Source organism: Scyliorhinus torazame, chromosome 19 (assembly GCF_047496885.1).
Source record: "Scyliorhinus torazame isolate Kashiwa2021f chromosome 19, sScyTor2.1, whole genome shotgun sequence".
NCBI classification, from domain to species: domain Eukaryota; kingdom Metazoa; phylum Chordata; class Chondrichthyes; order Carcharhiniformes; family Scyliorhinidae; genus Scyliorhinus; species Scyliorhinus torazame.
Window position 1 is genome coordinate 48,109,975 of NC_092725.1, and position 20,011 is coordinate 48,129,985.

Here is a 20,011-nt window from a genome sequence, read left to right on the forward strand (position 1 = left end):
TAGAATTGTCAAAGAAAATACAAATTCATTTTGATGGTGAAATAGAAGGACTTCAATAAACTTTCTGATTTAAAATAAATGATACTTGTAAGTATAGAAGTATTAAACTGCTGCCTTAGTTATATGTGGTATTATAGTCTATTCCTAATCCAAGTGATAGGATTCAACATTTTGATGACTAAGTTTTGACTGACATTAAGATTGCTTAGTTCAAATTGCTAGATACATTTTAGAACAAAAGGTGGCTTCAACTTATCAGCAAGAGAAGGTTGTCATTAGATGGTGAGCTATAATTGATTAACAAAGTTATGAAATGGGGCAAGAGGTGGGAGGGCTGTTGGGCACTTGAACACCGAATATTTTAAAAACAGGTCTATCAGGTAGAAAAACACAATGTGGGTGGGCCTGGCCAACACATGGCACAGCACCACTGAATAGGTACTTTGTGTCTGTCTTCACAGTAGAAGACACAAGAAACATCCCAAGAATACTTGAAAATAGAGGTAAGAGGGTGGGAGGAACTTAAGAAGAAAATTCACAATCATTAGGGAAAAGGTACTGGGAAAAATATTAGAACTAAAAGCTGATATGTCCCTTGGACCTGATGGCCTGCATTCTAGGATCCTAAAAAAAGTAGCTGCAGAAGATAGTCGATACATTGGTTGTGATCTTCCAAAATTCTCTAGGGTCTCAGCAGATTGGGCTATCGCAAACGTGCCTGCTCTATTCAAGAAAGGAAGGGAAGGAAAGCAGGAAATTATAGACCAGAAAGCCTGACATTTGTCAGAGGGAAAATGCTAGAATCCAGGCAACAGTAGGTCATTTAGAAACTAATAATACAATCAGGCAGAGTCAACATGTTATGTGAAATGGATATTGTGTTCGACTAATTTATTAGTGCTCTTTAAGGAAGTGTCAAGCAAGGTAGATAAAGAGGAAGTTGTAGCTGTTGTGTATATAGATTTTCAAAAAGCATTCAATAAGGTGCCACATCGAAGGTTACCACACAAGATAAGAGCTTACTATTGAGGAGTAACATATTAGCATGGGTAGAGAATTGGTTGAATAACAGGATACAGCTGTACAGGACAGCAGTTCAGAGAAGGTTCACTTGATTGATTCCTGCAATGATGGTGTTAGCTTATGAGGAAAGGCTAGACAGGTTGGATCTATACCCATTGGGCCTTAGAGGAATGAGAGGTGGTCTTATTCAAACATATAGGGCTTGAACGTCTTCAGACATGAGAAGTCTTTGGCAGGGAGGATCAAGGATAACCCTAAAGCTTTCTATAGATATGTCAGGAATAAAAGAATGACTAGGGTAACAGTAGGGCCAGTCAAGGACAGTAGCGGGAAGTTGTGCGTGGAGTCCGAGGAGATAGGAGAGGTGCTAAATGAATATTTTTTGTCAGTATTCACACAGGAAAAAGATAGTGTTGTCGAGGAGAATACTGAGATTCAGGCTACTAGACCAGAAGGGCTTGAGGTTCATAAGGAGGAGGTGTTAGCAATTCTGGAAAGTGTGAAAATAGATAAGTCCCCTGGGCCGGATGGGATTTATCCTAGGATTCTCTGGGAAGCTAGGGCGGAGATTGCTGAGCCTTTGGCTTTGATCTTTATGTCATCTTTGTCTACAGGAATAGTGCCAGAAGACTGGAGGATAGCAAATGTTGTCCCCTTGTTCAAGAAGGGAAGTAGAGACAACCCCAGTAACTATAGACCAGTGAGCCTTACTTCTGTTGTGGGCAAAATCTTGGAAAGGTTTATAAGAGATGGGATGTATAATCATCTGGAAAGGAATAATTTGATTAGAGATAGTCAACATGGTTTTGTGAAGGGTAGGTCGTGCCTCACAAACCTTATTGAGTTCTTTGAGAAGGTGACCAAACAGGTGGATGAGGGTAAAGCAGTTGATGTGGTGTACATGGATTTCAGTAAAGCGTTTGATAAGGTTCCCCACGGTAGGCTACTGCAGAAAATACGGAGGCATGGGATTCAGGGTGATTTAGCAGTTTGGATCAGAAATTGGCTAGCTGGAAGAAGACAAAGGGTGGTGTTTGATGGGAAATGTTCAGACTGGAGTCCAGTTACTAGTGGTGTACCACAAGGATCTGTTTTGGGGCCACTGCTGTTTGTCATTTTTATAAATGACCTGGAGGAGGGCGTCGAAGGATGGGTGAGTAAATTTGCAGATGACACTAAAGTCGGTGGAGTTGTGGACGGTGCGGAAGGATGTTACAAGTTACAGAGGGACATAGATAAGCTGCAGCGCTGGGCTAAGAGGTGGCAAATGGAGTTTAATGCAGAAAAGTGTGAGGTGATTCATTTTGGAAGGAATAACAGGAAGACAAAGTACTGGGCTAATGGTAAGATTCTTGGTAGTGTGGATGAGCAGAGGGATCACGGTGTCCATGTACATAGATCCCTGAAAATTGCCACTCAGGTTCAGAGGGTTGTTAAGAAGGCGTACAGTGTGTTAGCTTTTATTGGTAGAGGGATTGAGTTTCGGAACCGTGAGGTCATGTTGCAGCTGTACAAAACTCTGGTGCGGCTGCATTTGGAGTATTGCGTGCAATTCTGGTCGCCGCATTATAGGAAGGATGTGGAAGCATTGGAAAGGGTGCAGAGGAGATTTACCAGAATGTTGCCTGGTATGGAGGGAAGATCTTATGAGGAAAGGCTGAGGGACTTGAGGCTGTTTTCATTAGAGAGAAGAAGGTTAAGAGGTGACTTAATTGAGGCATACAAGATGATCAGAGGATTGGATAGGGTGGACAGTGAGAGCCTTTTTCTTCGGATGGTGATATCTAGCATGAGGGGACATAGCTTTAAATTGAGGGGAGTTAGATATAGAATCATAGAATATAGGACAGATGTCAGAGGTAGGTTCTTTACTCAGAGAGTAGTAAGGGCGTAGAATGCTCTGCCTGCAACAGTAGTGGACTCGCCAACACTAAGGGCATTCAAATGGTCATTGGATAGACATATGGATGATAAGGGAATAGTGTAGATGGGCTTTAGAGTGGTTTCACAGGTCGGCGCAACATCGAGGGCTGAAGGGCCTGTACTGCGCTGTAATGTTCTATGTTCTAGAGTGCCAATCAACGTCAGATTGCAACGCGATACCCGACTGCGTCAGCTAATTTTTTCATATTCTATTTCACCTGTCCTTCCAACTCAGGCCAGGCAAGATCTAGGCATGTCCTCAAGGCCCAGCGTAAAAATATAGGCGAGTTGAAGTGTAGAGACCATGGCCTCTTTTCTTAACAGCACTGCCTGTGGTAAACCAGGTATGTTTAAAAGTCCCATTGAAATTTAAAGGTCCTTGACAGGCCAGGGAGAAAGTAAATAACATGAAAATAAGTTGATAGGATTTTGAGGTGGGAAAAATAGGAGGTCGGGGAAGGGGTCGGATCAGAGGTCAGGTGGGTTCAGGTCGGGCGCGATTGGGGAAGGTCCCGTTTGGTGGGGAGTGGGGGAGGACAAGAGGATAAGTCCTGTGGAGAGTCAGTACAATAAGGTTATATGTGGTTTTCATTCTTCTAACTTTTTCTGGGTATGTATTGGTGCAGCCCAGTCGGAACCTCTGGGCATTTGCCGTGCAAACTTTGCCTGTGAACTTCCGAGAGGGATTTCCTAGCGCATGTTTGCGGTATCACCCCCCAATCCAATACTGTGGAGCTTGGAGGTTACAGTCGAATAAGATCCTTCACAGACGTAACAGGATAGATGCTGAGAGGATGTTTCTCCTTGTGAGGGAGAGAACTATAGGACACAGTTCAAAAAATAGGGATCGCCCATTTAAGGCTGAGATAAAGAGAATTAAAAAAATATACAGGTTAAGTAAGATACATTTTTGATCGGCAAGGGAGTCAAGGGTCACTGGGAGCAGATAGGACAGCAGAGGCCACAAATCAGATCAGCCATGATCTTACTAAATGGCACAGCAGGCTACCCTTGCTCCTAATTCTTCTGTTTTTGTAAGAAGTCTTACAACACCAGGTTAAAGCCCAACAGATTTGTTTCGAATCACTAGCTTTCGGAGCACTGCTCCTTCCTCAGGTGAATGAAGAGGTGGGTTCCTTCCTCAGGTGAATGAAGATGCTGGAGAAGCTGATGGGGGAAGGTTCGTTCCCCAAGCCGTTGGAGGTGGACCGAGCCCATAGGGCACTTATGCATAAGCCCCAGGGTCGTAAGCCCCTGAGGGAGATTGTGGTACGGCTGCATCCTGGAGAAGGAACGTATTATGAAGTGGGCTTGGCAGACAAAACGGTGCACCTGGGAAGAGTCAGAGATCCGGGTGTATCAGGATTGGGGAGCAGAGCTTGCAAAGAGGAGGGTGAGTTTTAATAAAGTCAAGGCGGCCCTGTATGCGAAAGACATAAAATTTGGACTGCTCTATCTGGCCCATCTCTGGGTGACCTACGAGAACCGGGAGCTATACTTTAGCTCACCGGAAGAGGTGGAGGTCTTTATGAAAGACAAGAACTTGGTGGATGCACAAGGACTTTAACACCTAAACCGTGGTGGACTGAGTTTTTATAAGGAAGGCAGGGGTGAAGTTTTGTGCAGTTCTTTCTTTCTCTGTCTGGAAAAATCTTAATCTTTCAATTCTGTAATTTAAGTTGCGACTTTCGGGAGGAAAAGGGTTTTTCTGCTTGATTTGATTTTGACTTGTTGTATGTGCCGAATTGCAGTGAAAAGGGTTTTGCGTTGCGATGTTTTTTCTCTTCTGCATGCATAATTTTTTCCGACCCCGTTTGATGTCTCTTCTATTGTTTTGGTTCTGTTTGAAGGTGATGGGATAGATAAGATTCTGTTAAGTGAGGGGGTGGGCCTCTGCGCCTGGGTCTTGGGGGATTGTTAGTTTGCCTTCTGTTCTTGATGTTATTGTGTTGAGAACTTTTGTTAAGAGGGGGGCGAGAAGCAGCAGGTGACAGAATGCTAGGCGCCGGGGGTGAGAACTGCTAGGATAGCTGGATAGCTAGTTAACGGGAGCAAAGTGGGGGGGGGAGAGCTGAGGAGAGATGGAGTAGGGGGGGAGGGGACTGCTGACAAGTAAGGGGCTTTCGGGGGATTGGAGATGGAGAGCAGAGGGCGGTAGCTGCCGAGGGGCGGACCAAGGGAGGTGCGGGGCATGGGTTAAGAGCTGGCCCTGGTCATGGCTGATCGACACGGGAGAGGGGGAGGGGGGGGGCACAGACTGGTTACGTGGAATGTTCGTGGACTGAATGGGCCGGTCAAAAGGGCCCGTGTGTTCGCACACCTGAGACTGTTAAAAGCGGATGTGGCCATGATACCGGAGACACGCTTGAAACTGGGAGACCAATTCAGATTGAAGAAGGGATGGGTCGTTCAGGTGTTTCATTCGGGACTGGACTTTAAAACAAGTGGGGTGGCCATCCTGATTAACAAGAGGGTGGCATTTGAGGTGGGGAGGATAGAGGCAGACCCGGGGTTTAGATTTATTCTGGTCAGTGGGAAGCTGGAGGGAATGGCAGTGGTGCTGGTAAATCTATATGCCCCAAACTGGGATGATGTCGCGTTTGTTAGGAAGGTGCTGGGAAAGATCCCTGACCTGGACTCGCACTGGCTGGTTATTGGGGGTGACTTTAACACGGCCCTGGATCCAAGATTGGACCGGTCGAGTTCTAGGTCAGGGAAAGTATCAGCAATGGCGAAGGAATTGCGGGGGTTCATGGAGCGCATGGGATGGGTGGATCCGTGGAGATTTGGAAGGCCAAGGAGCAAGGAATATTCATTTTACTCCCACGTGCACAAGGTATAATCCAGGATAGATTTCTTTGTACTGGATAAAACATTGTTAGCAGGGGTGGAGGACACGGAGTACTCAGCAATTGTGGTGTCAGACCACGCGCCACATTGGGTAGAGCTAATAGCACGGGAATGTCTCAGTGCCCACAGTGGAGATTAGATGCCAGGCTGTTAGCGGATGATACGATTTGTGAGCGAGTGAGGGATGCCATCCGGGGGTACATAATAAACAATGATACAGGAGAGACCGCGGCGGGAGTGGTTTGGGAGCATTGAAGGCAGTTATCAGAGGGGAGTTTATTTCGATTCGAGCCAATAGGGAGAAAACTGAGCGGGCGGAGCTGGACAGATTGGTAGGAGAAATCTTACAGGAGGTATGCGGAGTCTCCGAACGAGGAGCTCCTGAGGAAGCATCAGAGACTCCAAATGGAATTTGGGCTCCTTTCCACAGGTAAGGCGGAGGGACAGCTGAGTAGGGTAAAAGGGGCAATATATGAATATGAGGAGAAAGCTAGCATGATGGTGGCACAACAGCTGAGGAGGCAGGAGGCGGCGAGAGAAATAGGGAAAATAAAGGATACGAGAGGGAAGATAGTGATAGACCCGGGACGGTTAATGATGTGTTCTGTGAATTTTCTAGTTGATTATATAAGTCGGAACCCCCAGCCGGGGAGGAGGGTATGAATCAATTCCTAGAGAGGCTAGAGTTCCTGAAGATAGATGAGGAGTTGGTGGAAGACCTGGGGCGGGGGGGCAATTGGGCTCGGGGAGGTGATAGATGGGTTGGGGTGATGCAATTGGTTAAGGCCCCGGGACCTGACGGATTACCAGTGTAATTTTATAAACCGTTCTCTGGGTTACTGGGGCTGCTCCTGGTTAAGGCTATTAACGAGTCTCGGGAGCTGGGAGTACTCCCCCCCCAACGCTATCACAGGCATCAATTTCTCTCATCCTGAAGCAAGGTAAGGACCCGAAGAACTGTGGATCGTACAGTCCAATTTCCCTGCTGAAAGTTGATGCTAAATTGCTGGCAAAGATCTTGGCCACTCGAATAGAGGATTGCGTCCCAGAGGTAATCGGGGAAGATCAGACAGGATTTGTGAAGGACAGGCACCTGATGTCCGATATTAGACAGCTTCTTAATGTTATAATGATGCCAGTGGAGGGGCGCGATGTTGAGGTGGTAGTAGCCATGGACGCGGAGAAGGTTTTCGACTGGGTGGATTGGAAGTACCTTTGGGGCATTTTAGGTAGGTTTGGGTTCGGACAGAGATTTGTGGATTGGGTCGGGCTGTTATATCAGGCCACGATGGCAAATGTAAAAACCAACCGAGTCCGGTCAGCGTATTTTAATCTCTGCAGAGGGACAAGACAAGGATGTCCGCTCTCCCCATTACTGTTTGCCCTGGCCATAGAGCCCGTAGCAATGGTCCTTAGATCATCAAATGCCTGGCGGGGGATAGTGAGGGCGGGGGGGGTGAAGCACAGAGTCTCTCTATATGCGGACGATTTGTTGCTCTACGTCACAGACCCGGTGGGGGGTGTGGCCCAAATCATGGAGATATTAGGAGAATTTGGGCAATTTTCACGTAACAAGCTAAATATGGAGCGAAATGTTCGTGATCCAGGCACGGTGGCAGGAAAGGAGACTGAGGGAGTTGCCGTTCAGAGTGGTTGAGAGGAGTTTTAGATATCTGGGGATTCAAGTGGCTAAGGATTGGGGGCAGCTTCATAAGTTAAATTTGGGCAAAGCGGTGGATCAAATGAAAAGGGATTTCCGCAGATGGGACATGCTCCCGCTGACGGGGAGGGTCCAGACGGTAAAGATGACAGTCCTTCTGAGACTGCTCTTCTTTTTTCAATGTCTCCCGATTTTTGTCCCAAAGGCTTTTTTAAGGAAAATGAACGCGGCGATCTCGGGTTTTGTGTGGGCGGGTAAAACTCCGAGAGTAAAGAAGGCACTCCTGATATGGGGTCGCGGAGAGGTGGGCTTGGCCCCCCCGAGCTTTATTAACTACTACTGGGTGGCCAACATATCGATGGCCAGGAAGAGGGTAGTGGGGGTGGGGTCAGTGTGGGAGCGAGTGGAAGGGGCATCCTGTAAGGGTACGAGTTTGGAGACCTTACTGACGGCGCCCCTGCTGTTTTCACCGGCTAAGTACTCTAGGAGCCCTGTGGTGGCAGTCCTTAGGGTATGGGGGCAATGGAGGCAACACATGAGATTGGAGGGGGCGTCAGTGTGGTCACCGATTTGTAACAATCACCGGTTTGATCCGGGGGGGACTGGATGGAGGCTATAAGGGATGGCGGCGGGCAGGGATTGAGAGATTTGGGGACCTATTTATTCAGGAGGGTTTCCCGACCTTGGAGGCATTAGAGGAGGAGTTTGAGTTGCTGGCGGGAACGGGTTTCAGTACCTCCGGGTACGGGATTTTGTCCGGAGGCAGGTTCCTGGCTTCCCTCGCCTCCCCCGGAGGGGGTTACAAGATAAGGTGATATCAAAAAACAGAGGTTGGAGAGGGGAGGGTCTCGGAGATATACAAGGAGTTGATGGAGTGGGAAGGGGCCCATATCAGGGAGGTGAAGAGGAAGTGGGAAGAGGAGGAGCTGGGTGGGGAGATAGAATTCAAGCTGCGGGAAAAAGCCCTGAAGAGAGTCAATTCATCCTCGTCGTGTGCCAGACTTAGCTTGATCCAGTTCAAGGTGGTCGACAGGGTCCACATGACGGTAGCCCGGATGAGCAGGTTCTTTGAGGAGGTGGAGGACAGGTGTGGGCGGTGTGGGGATAGCCCAGCTAACCATGCACATATGTTTTGGTCATGTCCGAATTTGAGGGGTTTCTGGCAGGGATTTGCGGAAGTCATGTCTGAGGTCCTGGAAGGAAGGGTAACTCCGAGTCCAGAATTGGCAATATTTGGGGTATCGGAACATCCGGGGGGCCGGGGGGGGGGGGGGGGGGGGGGATTTGGGGGGGGATGATCTGGCCTTCTCCTCCCTTGTGGCCCGGAGACAGATATTGCTGGGATGGAGGGACTCGGAGCCCCCCAAAGTCAGGAGTGTGGGTCAGCGATATGGCAGGGTTTCTCAGTCTGGAGAAAATTTAATTTGCTTTGAGAGGATCAATTCAACGGTTCGCCCTGAGATGACAGCCGTTCATAGACTACTTCAAGGAAAATTGAACGTCAGCAGTAAGGGGTGGAGGGGAGGTAGCTAGGGAATAGAGCGGGGGGAGTAGGGCGCGTTGTTCTGTAGGTTGTTTTTTTTTCTTTCTTTATGTGTGTCGGCCCGTGTGGTTGTTGAGATGTTAATGTATTAAACTGCAAAAATTACAAATAAAATATTTGCTAACATAGGGAGTTCAATAATAGGACAGTCTATTCTTTATTCAAAGTCACCCGAATTCAACAGTTTTGATAACTAAGTTTCTACTGGTACGGAAATCGGTTCCTTCAAATTGTTAGACATGTATTAGCACAAAAAACTGGCTTCAAATTATCAACAGATGCCTGCATTAAATGGTGAGCTAGCTGACTACGAACAAGGTCACAAAACAGGGCAAGAAGTGGCATGGTGCTGGGCACCTGATAATGTTTTAAAAGCATGTCAATCAGCTGGAAAATCTAAATGGTTGGTGGGTCTGGCCAGCACATGGCACAGCACTGCCCGCTGGCCAGAGACATACAACTGACAATGTTAACATAGCATCTTTCCATGACAAATATGGATAAAAAGTGACCCAAAGGTATACCCAAGTATGATGCTTCAGATGTTCCACGATTCGAAGGAAAGTTGTCCGATTTACTCGAATGGTACCAGGCTATGAGGGGCTTCAGTTAAAAAACTGGGATTGCCCTTCTTAGAACAGGGAAGCTTAAGGGTGAATTTAACAGGGCTGCTCCAAATTATGAAGGAATTTGATTGGTAAATATAAACGGTTTTTACTATTGGCAACCAGAGAACAAAGATTTACAGTAATTGGCAGAACTCAAGGAGAAGATGAGAATTGTTTCTATGCAGCATGAAATTCACTGACTGAAATGGTCAGGTTGATCTTTCAAAAGGGAACTGGATATATACTTGAAAAGGAAAATTCTGCCAGAAGGAAAGAGCGTGAAACTATTTGGAGCTCTTTTAGAGAAGTGGTACAGGCACAATAGACCAAGTAACTTTTTTCAGAGTGGTATGATTCTGAGCTGTACTTAACTAAAGTGGAAAAAGCCATTAGATTCCATTAACAGATGCATATAGTTAAATTCTAAAGAAGCTTCATTGCACAAAACATTGACCAGGCCCTATTTGGAGTACTGCATGGAGTTTCTGTCACCTAATCACATGATTGATAGTAATTTATTTGAGAAGGGTCAAGAATTATATGTATTGGGAATTTTAATTATGTAATATAATGAGGAAGTTGCAACTGTTTCCTCGGAAAAGAGGCGACTTCAAGCTGGTACAAGTTTTCAAATTTTAAGTGAAAATTGAACCAGGCAAATTGTTGGTTCAAAATCTCACCAGGGCAGCCGGCAGAATTTAAATTCAAATAATAATCTGGAATTGAAAAGCTCCGGTGGGATTCTCCGGCCTCCCGGCCGCGTTTTTCTCGGCGCCGTGAGGTTCACTGGCAGTGGGCTTCTCTGCCCCCACTGTTGTCAACTCCCATTGAAGCCACCCAACATCGCCGGGAAGCCTGCGGGCGGGGATGCGCTGCCGACAGGACCAGAGAATCTTGCTGCCAGTGAAGGGACAGAGAATTCTGGTTCTAGACTCAGTAATGGTGACCATGAAATCATTGGGCGGATTGGTAGCACAGTGGTTAGCACTGTTGCTTCACAGCTCCAGGGTCCCAGGTTCGATTCCTGGCTTGGGTCACTGTCTGTGCGGAGTCTGCACGTTCTCCCCGTGTCTGCGTGGGTTTCCTCCGGGTGCTCCGGTTTCCTCCCACAGTCCAAAGATGTGCAGGTTAGGTGGATTGGCCATGCTAAATTGCCCTTAGGTTAGGTGGAGTTATTGGGTTACAGGATATGGTGGAGGTGTGGGTTTAAGTAGGATGCTCTTTCCAAGGGCCGGTGCAGATTTGATGGGCCGAATGGCCTCCTTCTGCACTGAAAATTCTAGGATTCTATGATTGTTGATTGTTATAAAAACCCATCTGGTTCAGTGACCGGGGATGAAATCTGCTGTCCTTACCTGGTTTGGCCTACATGTGACTCCAGAACCCAGCAATGAAGCTGATTCTTAACGGTCCTCTGAAATGACCTCGCAAGCCATTCAGTTCAAGGGCTATTAGGGACGGGCAACAAATGCTGGGCTTGCCAATGAAACCCACATCCCATGACAAAATAAACAATATTTGCAACAAAGAAAATTGCATCTGTGAATATAGAAGAGCTGTGAAATTTAAAGAACAAGCTATGGGTGGGGGAGGAACAAAGATCAGGGGCGAAATTCTCCGGAAACGGCGCGATGTCCGCCGACTGGCGCCCAAAACGGTGCAAATCAGTCGGGCATCGCGCCGCCCCAAAGGTGCGGAATGCTCCGCATCTTTGGGGGCCGAGCCCCAACCTTAAGGGGCGGAAAAGGCCTTTGGTGCCCCGCCAGCTGGGTCGGAAATGACATCTCCGGGCGGCGCATGTGCGGGAGCGTCAGCGGCCGCTGACGGCATTCTCGCGCATGTGCAGTGGAGGGAGTCTCTTCCGCCTCCGCCATGGTGGAGACCGTGGCGGAGGCGGAAGGGAAAGAGTGCCCCCACGGCACAGGCTCGCCCGCGGATCGGTGGGCCCCGATCGCGGGCCAGGCCACCGTGGGGCTCCCCCCCCAGGACCCTGGAGCCCGCCCGCGCCGCCTTGTCCCGCCGGTAAGGTAGGTGGTTTAATCTACGCCGGCGGGACAGGCATTTTAGCGGCGGGACTTCGGCAACCGGCGGGGGCGGGATTCACGCCAGCCCCCGGCGATTCTCCGACCCGGCGGGGGGTCGGAGAATCTCGCCCCAGTTCTGAGAAAAGTCAAAATAATTTTGGGGGAGAAATGTTTGGAAGACTAACTTATGCTCAAAAGTGCAGTTAATTTTTCACAGCAGATTGTGTAAACTTTGAATGCCTCCCGAGACATATTCAAGAGACCGATAGATAAAATTTAGATTTCACCAAGGGCACTTTAAATAACCATCAAAATCTCATCTAAAAGGTTTGTTTTATAGTTATGTGCTGCACAAGGTAATGTTGGTTGATCAAACAGATTTGGAACACTCAGGTTTCTAGTACTATAGAAATGAGAAAGCAATAAATGGGGTTGCAAGACCAAATATTAAACTCACAATTATTTTGAGTGACGATGTTGTTTTAGCATAGATTCTCACCTTATGCGATGGCTCCACAGTTATTATGAAATAAAGAAAGCATTGGACCGTAGTGGTAGACATGTCATGCTTCTGAGACAGGCAGGCACACACCAGCACTGATTAACAAGTGAAAACCTCCGACACTTTGCACTGTGCAGAGAACCAAAAGACATCTTGTTGTGCCACTAAACATCCAAAATGAAGAGAATGCTATTCGCAGAACCTTCACACAGCAAAGATCTCATCAGAGGCAGCAATTGGGAAAACTCCAAAAACTCAGGAGGCACGTTTATTTTATACAACATCAGAGGGAAAGGGGGCCACATGACAAAGATTTAAATCTTTTTAAGGTGCCTTCCTCCTGCGACCTAGTCTTATTTGTCTGTGGTTTGTTTTCAATCGATATATTGACAGCAGAACAATCTTTGATTTTACCATTAAGCATGTGCTGGTTTGTGTGCTGGCCATCTTGCAAGGTCTGGGCACCTTCCCTGCCACCAGGACCTGGAGTCCCTGTAGCTGCTGGAGCAAGGACCTACGGAATAAAATATTTTCACTCAATTAGACAATGACACTAAAGGTTTATAACCAATATTATTGGATAATGGTTTCTCAATTAAGATTTCTCCCTCAAGATTAACACAGAAGTGGATGATTACACATCAACATGAGTGAGACCAATGCTTCTCCAAGCTAGGCAGACAGGTAGCTTTCTTTATGGAAGATGGGAGACTGTGCCAGCTTTATGTTAAACAAAGCTGACAGACTTCACATTAATGTTAAAAGCTGACAGATGGCAGTACTGAAGGTTGACACTAACAGGGTCAAATTGAGAATGCATAAATTCAAATGTTAAAAAGGCACTTGCATTTATACAGCAGACGAGGGACTTCCAGTTAGGAGAAATTAGAGAGACTAGGATTGCTCTCCTTAGAGCAGAGAAAACTAATAGGGAATTTTAAGGGGAGAAACAGTTCCCACTGGCAGGAGTGTTGATGGTGAGAGGATACAGATGTAAAATAATTAACAAAAGAACCAGGTTACTGAACCAGGTTATTGAGTTGGATGATCAGCCATGATCATGATGAATGGCAGAGCAGGCTCAATGGGCCAAAAGGCCTCCTCCTGCTCTTCCATGTATCTATGTATCTATGACAAGAACCCCATTGGAGTATATTTACATATGATTAGCAGGCCTCCCCGCTGTAACATACCCCCCAATGGTGAAAAGTCCTCGCTGGCAGTGTGATGTCACATCGGCAAGGTTCACAGCAAGTTTTTAAAAACCGGGAAGTGACTGTATAGAACATACAATGCAGGAGGCCATTCAGCCCATCGGGTCTGCGCCGACTGACTTAAGCCCTCACGTCCACCCTATCCCCGTAACCCAATAATCCCTCCTAACCTTTTTGGTCACTAAGTGCAATTTGTCATGGCCAATCCACCTAACCTGCACGTCTTTGGACTGTGGGAGGAAACCCACGCAGACACAGGGAGAAGGTGCAGACTCCGCACAGACAGTGACCCAGCGGGGAATCGAACCTGGGACCCTGGCGCCGTGCTGCCCATGTGTGCCAAAAAAAATGGCAGGAAAAACCGGCAGTGCAGCCTGTGGACTACACCCTGCTTTTCTTGCCCAAGTTGACACTTACAATTCTGCCCAATGGAACGAATAGTCTTCTGCGCTGTAAGATTCATTAATTCTATCACGCAAAGAGAATAAAACTGGAGGGTCACTTTGAAGTTGTGATGCTCTTGTCAGTCAGACAGAGGTACTGGAGAAACATAGGTAATTTCAGAAATAGGATCATGGAAAAGTAGCAATGTAATAATAATAATAATTGCTTATTGTCACAAGTAGGCTTTATGTGAAAAGCCCCTAGTCGCCATGTTACAGCGCCCGTTCGGGGAGGCCGGTACGGGAATTGAACTCGCGCTGCTGCCATTGTTCTGCATTGCAAGCTAGCTGTTTAGCCCAGTGTGCTAAACCAGCCCCTTATCGGGCCACATTATCTGGATATCAAGGCTAGTCAACACACTAGTAAATTTGATTCACTCCACATGAAAGAATTGGGCTATGGGTCCCACGAACATCCCATTATCGTGCTGAAGGCTTGTGCTCCAGAACTAGCGGCTCCCAGCCACGCTGTTCCAGTACAGCTACAACACTGGCACCTATCCAATGATTACCCATTCTGGGGAGCGTTAATCATTGACTGGTACTGAAATGGACTACCCATATGGCATGGCTCAAAGAGGTCAGAGGCAGGAAATTCTGTCGGTCACCTACAAGCCACAAATCAAATGTGTGATGGAATACTTTCCACTTGCTTGACTGAGTGCAGCGGCAACAAAACTTCAGAGCAGCCCTTGATCGGCACCCCATCCACCACCTTCAACATCCGCTTCTCCATCATTGATACACAGTGGGAACAGTGTGTACCATCTCCAAGGCGCACTGCCAGAAATACTCACGTCTTATGATCAAATAAAAAAATACAAGCAGTAAAAAGAGAAAATCAAAGCAGTCATCATTTACTCACTCCTCAGTCTGATCAGCCATGAAACTGTGAAGAGCCTGTTGCAGATTAAACTCTGAACTTGTATTTCAGGAATGAGTGAGCTTAGGCTCTGGTTCAAATGGCGATTAGACTGGAATAAGACAACAAGTGAATATAAAGCAAGACATAAATGCCGAGAAGTATTCTTGCCTGTTTGCTTTTTCCAGATTTTCCACCTTTTTACGTAGTTCACTGTTTTCATTCGAACAGGATTCCACCCTGGTAATAAAAAGATGGAACAGAGATGAAAAAGTGCTTTTATCAAACTCACCATTCAGGAAAGGGATCTGTTGGCTTTATACTGCAATCCCAGGAGGAAGATGGCAAATGAAAATTTATCAGTTGACTATATCTGAGAGGCGGCACATGGGCTGGGATTCTCCGATCCTGCGCCGGATCGGAAAATCCCCGGGGGGAGGTTATGTGGATTGGCCATGATAAATTGCCCATAATGTCCATAAGGGTTGGGAGGGATTATTGGGTAGCGGGGATAGGGTGGAAGTGAGGGCTTAATGTGGGTCGGTGCAGACTCGATGGGCCGAATGGCCTCCTTTTGCACTGTATGTTCTATGTAATCTATGAAACTGTTTGTTCCACTTTCCAGCCAATCAACCAAAGCTGCGGTTGATGGACTCCTGCTTTGCTCTTGGACCGGTTTCCGTTCCACGTTGAGCAACAAGGCCGAGATAGACAATTCAATCAAATTGGGCGATTGAACTGGTTGCATAAAGGTTCAATGAGCAATGCCACCATTTCCAAACTCATGGATTTTATTAATTTTGTTACTGGAGTGTTGCTGAAAAATTAGACATGCCAAAGTTTTTTGTCTTGCACTCATCAGGATACTTCGCATTTTAGTGCCAGTATAATGTTAGATATATGGGCCGTCCGTCCTGAAGACTGGTGGATTGTATCAAACAGCCTGTCCCAGCAGCTGTTCGCAATGGGCAAGGTACAGACTGTAAACAACCAACCAGTGCTTGGAAAATTCTAAAGCATAGAATTCAATTCTCCCCTCTGGGATGAGGTCCCATGGTGGGGGTAGAGATGGGTGATATTTCCCACTGTGGAAAACTATGCCACATCTTCCGGCCCTGACCTAATTAATTATGCAACTGGGAGTTTAATACGGCATTCCATGGCGGGCGGTCTTGATTGCGCACGTTCTACCATCATATTTGGGTGCCACATTGAAATCCTACCCAACAACACAAACCCACCATTGCAGAAAGAAGAAAGGAGATGGACTTTGTGAGGCTGGATGGTGGAGCACCTCGATAACACTGAATCTGGAAGATGCACCTGTAGATGCTCCCCTCACCCACTGTTGTGATGTTCCGGAGGGTCCAGGGTTGCTGGCGGCCTCCATCTCAAACTCTGAAGGCAGCCCACAACATTTTCAGTAAGCCCTGGACCGGTGGGTTTTCCAGCTGTTATCGCAGAGAATATGGCAGGATAGTCAGGTCTTCATCTGCATCTGATTAGCAGGATGCAAATCAGTTTCATGATGGCCACCAGCAAGTTTCCCGATCCACCATGGTGGGCACCAGCAGAAGATCCCACAGGAATTCCACGCTGATTTTTGGACTCCCACTGAATTCTATACCTTCCCCCTCGCCTCCCCCTCTACCATTGAACTTGTTGGCAGGGGTATGGGAGAATTCCACCTATGGTGCCCAACATTAGATGTATTCCGCGACTGGAGAACATTTGCTAAATAATCTTCAGTGTGCTAAGAATTACGCTGATAACCAATTTAAGGTTATCAGTCGTGCTCGCAGTGTGGCGCATGTGCATGCACTGGAAGCGACATATATTAAGAGACAGGGCCCTGTTCTTTGCAAACAGAAAGAACATTCACACACATTGCGATTGTTTCAGCTAAGCAAAATAAGTGACAGCCATTCACTGATTCATATAACATTACAGCGCCTTCAGCCCTCGATGTTGCGCCGACCTGTGAAACCACTCTAAAGCCCATCTACACTATTCCCTTATCATCCATATGTCTATCCAATGACCATTTGAATGTCCTTAGTGTTGGCGAGTCCACTACTGTTGCAGGCAGGGCATTCCACGCCCTTACTACTCTCTGAGTAAAGAACCTACCTCTGACATCTGTCTTATATCTATCTCCCCTCAATTTAAAGGTATGTCCCCTCGTGCTAGACATCACCATCCGAGGAAAAAGGCTCTCACTGTCCACCCTATCCAATCCTCTGATCATCTTGTATGCCTCAATTAAGTCACCTCTTAACCTTCTTCTCTCGAACGAAAACAGCCTCAAGTCCCTCAGCCTTTCCTCATAAGATCTTCCCTCCATACCAGGCAACATTCTGGTAAATCTCCTCTGCACCCTTTCCAATGCTTCCACATCCTTCCTATAATGCGGCGACCAGAATTGCACGCAATACTCCAAATGCGGCCGCACCAGAGTTGTGTATAGCTGCAACATGACCTCATGGCTCCTAAACTCAATCCCTCTACCAATAAAAGCTAACACACCGTACGCCTTCTTAACAACCCTCTCAACCTGGGTGGCAACTTTGAGGGATCTATGTACATGGACACCAAGATCTCTCTGCTCATCCACACTGCCAAGAATCTTACCATTAGCCCAGTACTCAGTCTTCCTGTTATTCCTTCCAAAATGAATCACCTCACACTTTTCTGCATTAAACACCATTTGCCACCTCTCAGCCCAGCGCTGCAGCTTATCTATGTCCCTCTGTAACTTGTAACATCCTTCCGCACTGTCCACAACTCCACCGACTTTAGTGTCATCTCCCACAGTCCAAAGACATGCAGGTTAGGCAGATTGCCCATGCTAAATTGCCTGTAGTGTCCCAAAAAAAGGTTAGATGGGGTTATTGGCTTACAGGGATAGGGTGGAAGTGAGGGCTTAAGTGGGTCGGTGCAGACTCGATGGGCCAAATGACCTCCTTCTGCACTGTATGTTCTATGTTGACAATGTAGCACTCCTTCAGTACTCCATTGAAGTCAGCCTGAACACATCGCTTTGACTCAAGAGGTGAGAAATTACCATGAGCAAAAGTATAACAAAAGAGTAAAAAGTATAAAAAAAAGAGCATCAACTACAAAATGATCAGGTCTATTGTGACTTTGAACAATCGCTTACTTTTTTTCCAGCGTATCCATGTATTCTTTTTTCTTCCTCCTGCTTTCTTGGGCAGAAATCTGCCAACAACAAACATTATCACAGCTTGTCTCCTACCTTGGGAAGAATCTGATTTCAAGAACTGATGATAGACTTTCACGATATAATCTTTAATGCACCATTAAGTTTTACTTAACACAGTACACATTAAACTTTCATAAAGAAATGGGAGTCAGTTACATGCCTGGAAATCAACAGCTGAGGGACCCACCAGTCTACTTTTGCTTCAAATTCACATTAATGTCTAATCTCCTGATCAAAACACATTAAGTTAGCTTCATGGGATGTGTTAGTTTTCTGTTCACTGTAAGATTTTCCCATCTACTGTAATAATTGATCCAGTTTGATTAATACACATGGATTTAACAACATTTCAGTATTACTACATGTTCAACACATTTTTATGTGATACTTAAGTCATTTAGAGATAATTGGAACTTAGCAATTTCCATTTATTAAAATAAGTGTTACTGCATTTTCAGCAAGATACTATGATGAGGCCACAAGCTTGCGAAGGAACACTTTAATGTTTATTTTTACCTTATTTTTAATTTTTCTGCGTATCTTCTTGAGTGCCTTTTCTTCTGCTTTTGTAAGTGGTAGTTTGATAGGAACTGGATATCCTTCTGCAATCAGAGTCCGTTTCTCTTCCTCCGTCAGCATCAAAGGTCCTGATGAGCCTTGCAGCTTCTGGGGTGAAGAGAAATCTGGTTACATCTTCTTTTAAGGGCTTTCACTCAATTCCACCTTATTCTGGTGACTATTAACAATTGCCAATAACAGGAAGGAGTTGACTTACTTCATTCTTTGAACTAGATTCACATGGAATGGGGAGGTGAGGCTGAGCGATGCAAGACCAGGCCAGCACCAGTCCACAGTAATTGTGTGAAGCCAGTAAAAGCATTCCTATTTCTTCCAGCTTCACAAAGTTACAAATGTTAAAACTTTCAAAGCTGTTTCTCTTTAAGGACCATGGCTTTGGCAGTTCAACAGTCGTGCTAACATTCAGCGATATGTCCTTTAAAATGGCAATCAGGATCATAACTACATCTTTAGGTCCCCAATTTATATGGGTAGGTGACCTGCTTCAGATGGGGTATAGTTACCCTGAGCTTTATAGCTAAATGGCCCTCATTATCATCCTTACCCACGAGTAGAGGCAAATGTTCTGCTTTCAGAATTTTACTAATGCTAGGATATCAATTACTGCACCTAGCTTTCTAAAACATATGGCAAAAGATGGGGTTATAGGATTATGATTTTCTAATAAAGATGTCTCTTACATGTGGTGCAGTGAGAAGAGGGGAGCTGGACAAGGCTGATAGCGTACGGGTTATGCTTTTTTCTGCGGGCTGTGCCTGCATAGAGTCGGGTGATTGAACAGAACGTGTTGGGCTTTGTCCGCCCTCGCAGTCGCTTCCGTGGCTGCTCGGTGGGGTTGGTGGTAGTTGCAGAATATCTGCTCCTGCTGTAAAGAATAGAAAAACACAGTCACCATTTAAACTCGGGCTCAGCCCATGTCTTGGGTAAATTGTCCTCAGGATAGAATGAACCGGTGGATAGATATGTGAAATTAAAACTATTTGCATGTTTCCAAAAGCGAGATATACGCACAAATATAAATTGAAAATTGCATACGTTACATTTCCATTGGCCCAACATTAAGATTCCCTGATCTTATTTATGCATTTCACTTTGTTATCTGGTCAAAGGCTACCAGAGGGGGAGCGGCAGAGGGAGAGAAAGAGAGAGATAGAGGGACAGTGAGAAAGAGAGACAGGGAGGGATGAAAGCAGGTGAGCCAGAGACAGAGAGAGTGAGCAAGCCTTTCCTGACCTCAGCTCAATTCTGTAACAAGGTGAAAAACACAAAGGAACTAGAGTGATATTTGACTTTGACAAAGAGTGATCCAGACTCGAAACATTGGCTCCCTTTTCTCTCCACAGATGCTGTCAGACCTGCTGAGATTGTCCAGTATTTTCTGTTGTTGTTTCAGATTCCAGCACCTGCAGTAATTTGCTTTTATCTAGAGTGGTATCCCCCCTTTTCCCTTTATTGAGAAGCCTTAGTGAGGAGCTAAGACTCGTAGTGTAAAGTACTACCATAGATAGTCGACATCGGAGCAGAGAAGACTGGAATCAAACAAATTGGCCATGTGAG

The 20,011-nt window shown here is 46.2% G+C and overlaps 1 protein-coding gene across 1 annotated transcript in view; it reads right to left on the reverse strand.

Moving 5' to 3' along the window:
• Positions 1-20,011, reverse strand: part of creb3l2 (cAMP responsive element binding protein 3-like 2) — a 142,323-nt gene that overhangs the window by 37,839 nt on the left and 84,473 nt on the right. The window contains exons 5-9 of the mRNA XM_072484257.1: positions 19,135-19,319; positions 18,392-18,541; positions 17,813-17,871; positions 14,824-14,892; positions 12,548-12,647 (exon numbers count right to left, since the gene is read on the reverse strand). Coding sequence (XP_072340358.1) covers positions 12,548-12,647; positions 14,824-14,892; positions 17,813-17,871; positions 18,392-18,541; positions 19,135-19,319 — 563 coding nt within the window. The remainder of the gene's footprint in view (positions 1-12,547; positions 12,648-14,823; positions 14,893-17,812; positions 17,872-18,391; positions 18,542-19,134; positions 19,320-20,011) is intronic.